The 12661-nt window shown below is 46.4% G+C and overlaps 1 protein-coding gene across 5 annotated transcripts in view; it reads left to right on the forward strand.

The window, feature by feature from the left end:
* The first annotated feature begins 6538 nt into the window (after nt 1–6538).
* The window catches only part of DZIP1 (DAZ interacting zinc finger protein 1), a 51445-nt gene continuing 45322 nt past the window's right edge, over nt 6539–12661 (forward strand). For 2 of the 5 annotated variants that reach the window (XM_044927145.2, XM_044927148.2), the window contains exons 1-5: nt 6539–6849; nt 7597–7694; nt 8051–8264; nt 9064–9292; nt 9380–9982. In XM_044927145.2, coding sequence (XP_044783080.2) covers nt 9257–9292; nt 9380–9982 — 639 coding nt within the window. In that variant the 5' untranslated portion in view covers nt 6539–6849; nt 7597–7694; nt 8051–8264; nt 9064–9256. The remainder of the gene's footprint in view (nt 6850–7596; nt 7695–8050; nt 8265–9063; nt 9293–9379; nt 9983–12661) is intronic. The other 3 variants (XM_044927146.2, XM_025262671.3, XM_025262674.3) reach the window with 3 other exon arrangements.

Here is a 12661-nt window from a genome sequence, read left to right on the forward strand (position 1 = left end):
TTGGGAGAATGTTTATGGGAATAGATTTTGAGGTTTCTAGATCAAGAAGCACTGTTCCTAATTTGGATGGCGCTGAATGTATTGGTAGATATGGCCCTTCCCAGAGGTTGTGTATTCATCGTATGAAAAGTTGGGAGAAAGACTTCAAAGCAGATGTGCACTGAACTTTGTCCCACAATCAATTATATCTTCAAAGTCAGAGACCCTTTAACAAGGAAGGAATTCAAAGATTTCAGGAAAAGGGAATAAAGGATTGGATGCTGCTGCTGCAGCTAAGTCGCTTCAGTCATGTCCGACTCTGTGCGACCCCATAGACGGCAGCCCACCAGGCTCCCCGGTCCCTGGGATTCTCCAGGCAAGAACACTGGAGTGGGTTGCCGTTTCCTTCTCCAATGCAGGAAAATGAAAAGTGAAAATGAAGTCACTCAGTTGTGTCCGACTCTTCACGACCCCATGGACTGCAGCCTACCAGGCTCCTCTGTCCATGGGGTTTTCCAGGCAAGAGTACTGGAGTGGGGTGCCATCGCCTTCCAGGCACCTCTTTACCACATCTTTGATATAATCTTTTAGTAATAAAACCAGCATCAGTATGGCTTTAGTGTAGGAAGTAGAAGCCACTCTAGGTAGTTAAAGCAGCAAGGTGTGTGCATGGATGCAGGCTCAGTCTTGCCTGACTCTTTGAGACCCCATGGACTACAGCCTACCAGCTCCTCTGTCCATAGCATTTTTCAGGCAAAAAATACTGGAGTGGGTTGCCATTTCCTACTCCAGGAGATCTTCCTAATCCAGGGATTGAACCTGCATCTCAGGATATTTGCACCTAATTAGATACTTGCAAAATCATAGAAAGGGATAGAGCAGTTTGGGGTGGGGAACAGTAGCGTCGGGACTTTTAGGTTTGGGAGTTTAATCCTCTGATTGAAAAAACCCAGTACAGTCACTACTGTCTCAACAGCCACTTGACATGATGAAAGTTTTGACTAGACATAGAATTCCACTGCTCCCTTTACCCATGGACACCCTGGACACCCTGAGGCGTACGACTTTGCTTGCCAGCACAAATTATAGCAGGAAAATCGCTTCTGTCTCACTTCTGTCTTCAAGTGAAATCATTCAAGTGAATGATTAATTCAAGTGAATCATTCAAGTGAAAGTGAAAGTCGCTCAGTTGTGTCCGACTCTTTGTGACCCCATGGACTATACAGTCTATGGAATTTTCCAGGCCAGAATACTTGAGTGGGCAGCCTTTCCCTTCTCCAGGGGATCTTCCCAAGCCAGGGATCAAACCCAGGTCTCCCGCACTGCAGGCAGATTCTTTACCACTGAGCCACTGGGGAAGCCCTGGTTGTGATTAAATTCATGAGGGGATCCAAAGTACGACATTTAAATACAAGTTCTTATCTGATTTGTAGGACCCTTCCCATCCCACTCAAAACACCAGGACTGAGCCACAACCTTCCATGAAAGTTAGGTTTGGGTTTTGTTTTTAACTCACCTTCCAGGTCCAAGTCAGTTTAAGGCAACACATAAGTGGTTCCATTGAATTCTTAAGTTGAGACTGCCACCAAATCATTTTCTCTACTTAAGCCACCCGGGAACAAAGAAAGGGAGATGATGGTACTGGTTGTAATGTGGTTTCAAAATATGGCTTCAAAATCTTTGATGCTTCCTTCCTTCAAAAGGCAAACATGATTCCTTTCCTCTTGGGTGAAGGTCAAACCTAGGGACTCAATTCTAATGAGCAAATTTCCCTCTAAGCTCCATTTTCACTGCGTCTCACACATTTAAATAAATTGTGTTTCTATTTAGTTCCAAATGCTTTTAAATTTCTCTTGAGATTTCTTCTCTGACCCATATATTACCTAGAAGTGTTGGTTAATCTCCAAATATTGGGGAATTTTCCAGCTATCTTTCTGCTACTGATTTCTAGTTTAATTCTATTGAGGTCTGAGGACATATGTCACATGATTTCTATTCTCTCATGTTTGCTAAGGTGTGTTTGATAGCCCAGAATGCAGTATATCTCTTTTAACGTTTCATGCAAGTTTGAGAAGAACGTGTATTCTCATGTTTTTCAGTTCAGTTCAGTCACTCAGTCATATCCAACTCTTTGCGACCCCATGAACCACAGCATGCCAGGCCTTCCTGTCCATCACCAACTCCCGGAGTCCACCCAAACCCAAGTCCATTGAGTCGGTGATGCCATCCAACCATTTCATCCTCTGTCGTTCCCTTCTCCTCCTGCCCTCAATCTTTCCCAGCATCAGGGTCTTTTCAAATGAGTCAGCTCTTTGCATCAGGTGGCCAAAGTATTGGAGTTTCAGCTTCAACGTCAGTCCTTCCAATGAACACTCAGGACTGTGCTCCTTTAGAATGGACTGGTTGGATCTCCTTGCAGTCCAAGGGACTCTCAAGAGTCTTCTCCAACACCACAGTTCAAAAGCATCAATTCTTCGGCACTCAGCTTTCTTTATAGTCCAACTCTCACATCCATACATGACCACTGGAAAAACCATAGCCTTGACTAGATGGACCTTTGTTGGCAAAGTAATATCTCTGCTTTTGAATATGCTATCTAGGTTGGTCATAACTTTCCTTCCAAGGAGCAAGTGTCTTTTAATTTCATGGCTGCAATCACCATCTGCAGTGATTTTGGAGCCCCCCAAAATAAAGTCAGCCGCTGTGTCCACTGTTTCCCCATCTGTTTGCCATGAAGTGATAGGACAGGATGCCATGATCTTAGTTTTCTGAATGTTGAGCTTTAAGCCAACTTTTTCACTCTCCTCTTTCACTTTCATCAAGAGGCTCTTTAGTTCTTCACTTTCTGCCATAAGGGTGGTGTCATCTGCATATCTGAGGTTATTGATATTTCTCCCGGCAGTCTTGATTCCAGCTTGTGCTTCCTCCAGCCCAGCGTTTCTCATGATGTACTCTGCATATAAGTTAAATAAGCAGGGTGACAACATACAGCCTTGATGTACTCTTTTTCCTATTTGGAACCAGTCTGTTGTTCCATGTCCAGTTCTAACTGTTGCTTCCTGACCTGCATACAGGTTTCTCAAGAGGCAGGTCAGGTGGTCTGGTATTCCCATTTCTTTCAGAATTTTCCACAGTTTATTGTGATCCACACAGTCAAAGGCTTTGGCATAGTCAATAAAGCAGAAATAGATGTTTTTTCTGAAACTCTCTTGCTTTTTCCATGATCCAGCGGATATTGGCAATTTGATCTCTGGTTCCTCTGCCTTTTCTAAAACCAGCTTGAATGCAGTATTTTATAATTGCCAATCAGATCAGGTTGATTGATAATACTATTCAAGTCAATTTTGTCTTAGGTGATCTATGTATTGTTAAAGAGGGATGTTGAAATCTCCAAGTGTAATTGTGGATTTGTCTATTTCTCTTTGCAGTTATGTTTTGCTTCATTTATTTTCATAAATGAAAATAAATTCTGTTCTTACGTACATACAAGTACATACATACCTGTTTAGTATTATGTCTTCTTGGAACATTGACCCCCTTCAACATTATACAATATTCCTCTTAATCCCTGAACATTTTTCTTGTTCTGAGGTCTCCTTTGTCTGAAACTAATTCAGCTGCTCTAGATTTCTTTTGAATTGTGATGTATCTTTTTCCATCCCTTTACTTTCACACTATCTTAAGTTTTATATTTGCAGTGACTTTCTTATAGATAACAGACTGTTGGGTCTTTGTTTTGTTTTTTTTCATCCACTTTGAGAAGGCCCTGTTTTTTAATTGTTTCATTTAGACTATTCACATATAAAATGATTATTAATATCATTGGGTTAATATCTTCCATGTTTGCAACTGTTTTCTATTCATTCTGCTTATTCTTTCTTTTTGCCCCCTTTTCCTGCCTTTTCTGTTTCTAATGGAGCAGTTTATATCATTCCATTTATCTCCTCTCTTAGCATATTAATCATACTACTCTTTTAAATTTGTTAATGTTTGCCCTAGAGAGTTTGCAGGGCTTACCCAGTGGCTCAGCTGTAAAGAATCCATCTCGAAGGCAGGAGGCACAGGAGGCAGAGGTTTGATCCCTGGATTGGGAAGATCCCATGAAGGAGAGCATGGCAACCCACTCCAGTATTCTTGCCTGCAGAATTCCATGGACAGAGGAGCTGGGCGGGCTACAGTCCATGGGATTGCAAAGAGTCTCACAGCGACTAACAAAACAATATTCTTTACCTTCAAGCTCCCAATCCAATTGACTTTCCTTTAAGTGGCAGGTCAGCCTGAGTTGGCAGAGGGTTCTGCCTGGAGCTAAGCTGCTAGCCTTTAAGACCATAAATTTCCCAGATGGAAAATCATGTTTGCCCCTGTCATGACACAGGGCTGTGTTGTGAGAAATCCGGGCATGTCACTGGTTCATCTTACTTCTTCCAATTCTGCACATGTGTCATAATATACTCAGAGTTGCAAATGGGAATACCCATAATGCAAAAGGTGCATCATCAAATCATGTTGATGAAGTTATCATCCTATTCGAGTGCACAACACAACCCCCCCAACCCCCCACGAAGTGCTACAAAATATAGACTTTGCAAAGCAGTGGCCAAGCAAAGTTATGACCAACCTAGATAGCATATTGAAAAGCAGAGACGTTACTTTGCCAACAAAGGTCCGTCTAGTCAAGGCTATGGTTTTTCCAGTGGTCATGTATGGATGTGAGAGTTGGACTATAAAGAAAGCTGAGTGCCGAAGAATTGATGTTTTTGAACTGTGGTGTTGGAGAAGACACTTGAGAGTCCCTTGGACTGCAAGGAGATCCAACCAGTCCATTCTAAAGGAGATGGGTCCTGGGTGTTCTTTGGAAGGAATGATGCTAAAGCTGAAACTCCAGTACTTTGGCCACCTCATGCAAAGAGTTGACTCATTGGAAAAGACTCTGATGCTGGGAGGGATTGGGGGCAGGAGAAAAAGGGGACGACAGAGGATGAGATGGCTGGATGGCATCACCGACTCGATGGACGTGAGTCTGAGTGAACTCTGGGAGTTGGTGATGGACAGGGAGGCCTGGACAGGGAGGCCTGGCATGCTGCAATTCATGGGGTTGCAAAGAGTTGGACACGACTGAGCGATTGAACTGAACTGACCATATCTCCTTCACATTGCCTGAAATTTCTATCTAGAAATCTTTACTCATACTACTTTGGAATATATTTATGGGATTGTGGATCTTTCAAATTTAAGCATTGAATTGAAATTGAACAAATTAAAAAAACAAAAACCGCTAAGGCTGTCCTGCATGCGTCCTTTCACTTCCTGTCCAACCTCTGTGCCCCCATGGACTATAGCCCACCATGCTCCTCTGTCCATGGGTTTCTCCAGGCAAGAATACTGAAATGGGTAGCCATGCCCGTCTTCAGAAGATCTTCCTGACCCTAGGATCGAGCCCATCTCTTCTGTATTGCAGGTGGATTCTTTACCCACTGAGCCACCTGGGAAGCCCAAGACCTTATGACTTTAAGTAAAAACTAAAACAAGGAAGGAATTCAACATAAATACATACTGAGCTATTACTATGTTTGAAGCCTCATGCTAAATAGTCTATAAAGCAAATTCCATCAAGGGGAAACACAAGGAAAGGCCTTTTACAGTAACATCAGTTCAGTCACTCGGTCGTGTCTGACTCTTTGCGACCCCATGAATTGCAGCACACCAGGCCTCCCTGTCCATCACCAACTCTTGGGATTCACTCAAACTCACATCTATTGAGTCAGTGATAGCATCCAGCCATCTCATCCTCTGTCGTCCCCTTCTCCTCCTGCTCGCAATCTCTCCCAACATCAGAGTCTTTTCCAATGAATAACATCCAACAAAAATTCTGTAGTTACTCTTTTCTAACCGAAGAACAATTTTGCTTCAACAGGCACTAAGATTTTGCGAAAGATGCACTAAGATTTCTCAACCTGGGTCAACCTCAAGGTTGTTAAGGATTATTCATTATTTAAAAATATGGAATTTTGTCCCATTGTTAGAGACTGTGTTCCATTTTTAGCTTCAAAGATAGTCACCTTGCTCTTGACCCAGGACATCCATCCCCTCCACCCCACTGACAAGCTTCCTGTCAACAGAGATCCGTGCTTTTCGCCCTAAAATGGGCATAACCAAAAGAGAAGGGAAATCACGTGCCAAGGCACAGAAATCTTAAATTACTGTGTGCTTTGGCACATCGTCTTTAATCCGGTTTTCCCAAGGTTGTATTAGCTAGACTCTTCAAGGTCTCTTGCATCTGCAGACTACTGCGATTAAAACCTATCTCTTCTTAGAAGGAATTCACATAAAGCTCCTACCTCTATGGGAAATTAGCTAGCTGAGGCTTTAGGCTAACCACAGGGTAGGAGTGAATGGTCTCTCTTCCGAAAACCTTCCAGGGGCTAGCATCCCCCGCCAGCAACAGAGCGCGCCTAGATACCACGTGTCTGCACCAATAGCGGGATTGGCCCAGCGCATTTTAGCTCTGCGGTCTAGACTCGCACGGTCCCGCCCAGCTGCCAGAGGAGCCTGGAGGCCGGGAGAAGAGGCTGGAGGGAGATCGCGGAGGGGAGGGGGCGGGAGGGGGGTGGGGGATCCGGAGGCGCCCGTGCCCGGGAATCTGGGAGGGCCCGGAGCGGCGCCAGGCGGCTCGCCTCGCCACAACTTGCCCTGAACACACAGGACTCACCCTGCACCCTGGAAGAAGGAGCCGGCCCACCGCTTCCCGCTTGGCTGCTCCTCGGCCTCCACGGGCCCGCCTGCGCCAGCAGCACCCCTGGAATCTGCGTCCCCAGCCTTGCCCCCGTCCGACAGCAGCGCCCGGCGCCCGCCCAGGAGCGCGCGGCTGGGGTGAGTCCGGGATGCGCCAGGCGTGCAGGGAAGGCCGGAGCATCTCGGTGCCCGCGAAGCCATGGCCTCCTCGGTCTTTTTCGCCGAAGCGAGCTAAGGCCCTGCAGACCCCGAGGGCCTGCCTGCCGCAATCCTCACTCCCCGTTTGTCTTGCCTTCAAGGGGCGGCGCCGAGGCCCCACTGGAGCCCGCGTTCCCGGGCCTTTGTCTTTGTGGGTTCGGCGGGTCGGCCCAGCGGTGCGCCCGGGGCGGGAGAGGCTGCACCCGGCTGGCGGCCCCGCTGAGGCTTGGGGGCCAGAGGGAATGGGAAAGCGGGCCCCCTTCTTTCCTGCTCCGGCCATCTTGCGACTCAGATTCAGCCTAGGGGCCAGGGTGGCCAACCACGCGGCGCTCGGGGCCAGGCTGGTGGCGGGGAGTGGAGATGAGCGCCTCGGAGCCCTGCGCACCTCCTCCCCCGACTGCAGTGGGAGCGCGCAGAGAGACCCCCACCTTCATTTCCAAGGGCTTGAACCCAGATCAGATCAGATCAGTCGCTCAGTCGTGTCTGACTCTTTGCGACCCCATGAATCGCAGCACGCCAGGCCCAGAGCCCGGGTGAATTCCCCTAACAGGCCAGAGGCACAGGAAATACGAGGGACAGGGGCCGGGAGCTGACGTTTTACCTAAACAAGCGCCTAATTCATTCGGATCATCCTTTATCCACGTGTCCTTCTGGCAAATTCTTAACACCTTTTCTCTGCCTGACTAGGTGCTGGGGATATAACGGTGAGCAAGAGAGACCACCGCCCTTGTTCCCGCTGATCCTGCAGCCCAGTGGATGGAGTCCACGGTACCCAGACCTTCCAGGTTGGTGTCCTGAGGTCTTTCAAGCAGACTGGGAAACTGAGGCCTAGGGCTGATATAACTTGTTCTAGGTCTGCAAGTGGAAGAATCAGACCCTGAAGCTAGATCTGTAAGATTTGTATGCTGGCTGCAGTGAATCGATAATAGCTCTTTTTTCCCCAAAAAATCCCATTCAAAATGATTGGGATGTATGGTTTCTGTGAAGTCTTATGAAGTGTATGCTTAAATTTTTGGATGCTTTCATGTGGACTTATTTGTAGTTCTCAGTGTTTGGAAAGGGCTGGATATGGTTGATATTACAACGTTGCTTCCAGTTACTCTCAACTGTATTTTCCTTTCTTCTCTTCTTTGGCTGTTAGGAAAGACAGAAATTTTCCTGATGGTTGGTCCAAACAGGGACTCCCTGGTGGACTGAGGGATGGCTGGCTTTTCCTCAGTTCATGCATCTCTGTGGTAGCCACAGGCAGCCCCCAGAAGACCTGGAGAATGAGAGGCCTGAGGTCTACAGGCTGCTGCTAGAAATATTTTAGCCCCTCCAGAAAACAGAATGCAGCTGCCACACAGGTTTGTAAGGTAAATACCAGGGCCCTTTAAAGTTTCCCCTCCATATAATTGTTTACATCTTCATGTTTTGAAAATGTATCCTTTTGAAAAGACAAGTAAAGTATTACACATTCTGGGAAGTTCTCTGGTTTGTAAGAGCTTTCCTGGTGGCTCAGACAGTAAAGAATCTGCCTGCAATGCAGGAGACCCGGGTTTGATCCCTGGGTCAGGAAGATCTCTTGGAGAAGGGAATAGCAACTCACTCCAGTCTTCCCTGGAGAATCCCATGGACAGGGGATCCTGGCAGGCTACAGCCCATGAGATTGCAAAGAGTCAGGCAGGAGACTAAAGGACTAACCCACTCACATGCTCCATCAAATATAATTGACTACACTACAAATTTAATTCTTAAAACAACTATAAGTATACTATACAAAATGGACCCTTAATTTTCAGTGTACCACTCAATGATTTTTGACAAATGTATATATATCCCTGGGTAATCAACAGCCCAATCAGAATAGAGAGCATTTTTTATTATACCCCCAAAGTGTCTTCATGCCCTCTGGCAGCCAGCCCCCCTCCATCCCATTGATTTTTGCAAAGATTGTGGCTTAACGTTTTTCTGAGCTGCGCGTGAAAGATGAGGATGAATGGCTATTTCTCATCCCAAAACCTAAGGCGAGGGTCAGAGGCTGGCGACTAGGATGTGGTTCCCCAAGCCTTAGGGACTTGGAGGGTGGCGTCTGGGGAACCGGAAAGTGTGTCCCCTGGAAGGGTGGTCCGCTGTCCTCTGGGGCCCACGACGACTTCTCCTCTGGTCCCTCAGGACTCTGGGCGCCCGCTGACCGCGCGCTGGCCGTCTCGCACTTCGCTCCAGGTGCCCGCCCGGGGCGCTGCCATAGCAACGGCCTGGACGCCCAGACCTTAGGCCGCCGCCGCCGGGACCCAGCCTTCTCCCGCTCCCGAGGGGTGGGGCGGCGGCGGCCCGGGCCGGGAAGACGGGACTGCCCCCTCCCCCGATGCCAGCGGAGGCGGCGGATTTGCTTCCAAGCATGGTAAGGAGAAGGGAACCCGGGGATGCCCGCCTGCCGATGCGGCGGGGCGGGGTGGGGGAAACGATGGCGGAGCGGCGGGACCCCCAGCTCCCTCCGCCTCCCCTCGCTTCTGTATCCTTTCCGCAGCCCTTTCAGAAGCACGTCTACTACCCGCTCGCCTCCGCCGGCGGCCTGGAGGAACCCGACGCCTCCGCAGCGGCCGCGGCGGGCGGGGCTGCCATGGCCTGTGGCCCCCCCAGCGCGGCTTCGGGCCCCCTGCCCTTCTTCCAGTTCCGCCCGCGGCTGGAGAGCGTGGACTGGCGGCGGCTGAGCGCCATCGACGTGGACAAGGTGGCGGGCGCCGTGGACGTGCTCACGCTGCAGGAGAACATCATGAACATCACCTTCTGCAAGCTGGAGGATGAGAAGTGCCCTCACTGCCAGTCGGGCGTGGACCCGGTGCTGCTGAAGCTCATCCGCCTGGCGCAGCTCACCATCGAGTACCTGCTGCACTCGCAGGAGTTCCTCACCTCGCAGCTGCACGGCCTGGAGGAGCGGCTGCGCCGGAGCCTGGCCGAAGGCGAGCACAGCAAGAAGCTCCTCACCAAGCAGGCCGGCGAGATCAAGCTGCTCAAGGAAGAGTGTAAACGCAGGAAGAAGTTGATCTCCACCCAGCAGCTGATGATCGAGGCCAAAGCCAGCTATTACCAGGTGGGACGCTGCCTCGCGATTGGCCAGTAAAACCCTCAGTGCCTACTGGCTGGGATATTGAGAGTCCTTTCCTATAGCCCTGCCCTTTGTGTTTAAGATTTGTTTAAATCAGGAGAAAGTACTCTTTGAGCGAAAGCGTACTTTTAACTAACAGATGACATGGCTCATTACCTTGTGCAGACTAACACAGGGTTAATAATTTAACGAGCAGCCTTGTCTGCAGTGCTTTATTGAATTATCTAAAAGCTGGTGGTTCAAGAAGCTGTTTCCTCCTCCTAACAGGTGTAATGAAAAATAAACCAGGTGCAAATTGCTGTTGAGGTTGGGCCGCAGATGATATGGAATGCTTGCATCTTGTGGATTTTTTTTACCCCCTCATTTTTAAATTTTGAAATGTTTTAAAATTTACAGGAAGATTGCAAGAACAGTGCTAAGACTTCTTATACCCTTCAACTAAATCCACCAATTATTAGCATTTGCCACATTGGCTTTATTTCCTCTGTCTCTGTATCATGCTATTACTGTTAAGCCGTCTGGCAGTGAGTTGCAGAGTCCTAAATATTTCAATGTATATATTTTCTAAGAAGAAGAATACTTGCTAGTATAACAGCACTGTTTAAAAATTTTAAAATTCTTGTCTTTTTGTTCTTAATCTCCAACTGTTTGTTCTTGAACCCAAGATAAATATTGTCATTTCTGAGTGTAATGAAGTCAGTGTATGTATCTTTTATGAATTAGGTGGAGAAAGGAAGAATCCTTGAAGATATCAAAGTAAGCAATAGACTGATTAGACTGATTTCACACCCAGTCATTTTGGCTAAATAGGACTGAACAGGCCTTAGTGGGTTTAGGGAATGGAGGAGCCAAAGCAGGAGAGAGTGTAGAGAAGTGGGTGTAGGTGCAGAAAGCAGTGTGATTAATTGTACTCAGGACCATCCCAATAGGAGCCTTGGGAGAAGTGTACTTAAAGTAGGTGAACAGTCAGGAAAGAATCCTGTTAGAAAGTCTTAATGTTTAGCCTTGGGTACACAACCCCTAGGTGAAATCATCAATGATCCCGGATATCGGTAATTGCCTATTTGTTTCATAAATGCTATTTAAAAACTAAATATTGATAAATAGTGCTGAGATGGTTCTCTAGAAATATATTATTGTAAAATGGATAGAATGGGTTCTGTTTAAAACCTTTGAAGAAAGTGCAACTGGCTTTGATATTAAGCAGTGAAACATTAAAACCTATAACATAAAAATTTTATGTTTATAAACATTTTTTCATTCTTTTGGTTATCATAGAAATAGCTGTTAGTAAATGAAGACTTTAAATGTTAATGATATATGAGGATAATAAACTAATGGCACACTTCTATCAAATGAGTGGAACCTGCCAACTCTTGACCACTCAACAGATTCTCTGAGTGGTAGTGGCAGCTGTATGGTGTGCCAGGGGGTGGCCAAGAAGAGGCAGGAAAGCCCACACCACCTTTTCCTACTTAGTGTATGTAGTGTAGGTATTCTCTGCCCTCTATTAAGTGACTTGCCATTGTCTCTTTGTGGAGTTCTTGAGCTGTGAGAGCATTTAGGGTGACAACTCCGGAGTTATTCTACTGGGGTTTGAATCCCAGCTATTCCTCTGCACAAGTCATTTAACTTCTAAACCTTAGTTTCCTCATCTGGAAAACAAGAGCCTTAGTAGCAGAATCCCAGGAGATAATGCATGTATAGCATGAGGTGGTCGGTTTAGGTGGTTTAGTCGCTAAGTCGTGTCTGACTCTTGCAACCCCGTGGACTGCAGCCCTCCAGTCTCCTCTGTCCTTAGGATTCTCCAGGCAAGAATACTGGAGAGGGTTGCCATTTCCTTCTCCAACAGCATGAGGAAGGCTCAGTAAATAGCATCTGACAAGTGGATGTTGATATCCGCAGGAGCTTCTCCATAGTGAGCTGTGGTTACCTGTGATCTATGTCTTTGTGATATAATGAATAAGCGTAAGGTAAAACCTGAATAGGAAAGCATGTAAATAACACAGTAGGATTTAAGCAGCAAAATCCAGACTGAGAGAAACTGGGCAGGACAAATGTTCATTTTCTTTATCAAGAAAGTTATAAGGAAAAGAGAGCTGGAGGTTCAACCTATAGACTAACAGAGAATTAAGAGACAAAACAACTAATTGCAAGATATAACTTTATTTGGGTCCTGATTCAAAACAAAGTGCAAAGGATGCCCCTGGTGGTCCAGTGGCTGAGACCCTGTGCTCCCAATGCGGGGGTCCCAGGTTCTGTCCCTTGTCAGGGAACTAGATTCCACATGCCACAACTAAGACCTGGTACAGTCAAATAAATAATAAAAATAAATAATTAATTTTTTTACAAACTGCAAAAATGTTTTCTAAGGCAATGTGTGAAATATTGGGAAAAAATAAATGGTTGGATATTTGTCAATAATTAAGGAATTTACACATTTTAAAAGGTGGGATGATAATATTATGATCGTGTTAAAAGAAAATCCTTTTGGAGATAGATTTTGAAATATTGGCAGATGAAATACGTAATATTCAGGATTTACTAACAATAGTCCTGGGGAAGGATACAGATGAACAAGTTGATTTTTTTTTTTTTTTGGTTTAAAAATTATGTTAAAAGGTAGAGAATAGAGATATTAGTAAGATTGGTTTTTTTCAGTAA

Source organism: Bubalus bubalis, chromosome 13 (assembly GCF_019923935.1).
Source record: "Bubalus bubalis isolate 160015118507 breed Murrah chromosome 13, NDDB_SH_1, whole genome shotgun sequence".
Taxonomy (NCBI): Eukaryota; Metazoa; Chordata; class Mammalia; order Artiodactyla; family Bovidae; genus Bubalus; species Bubalus bubalis.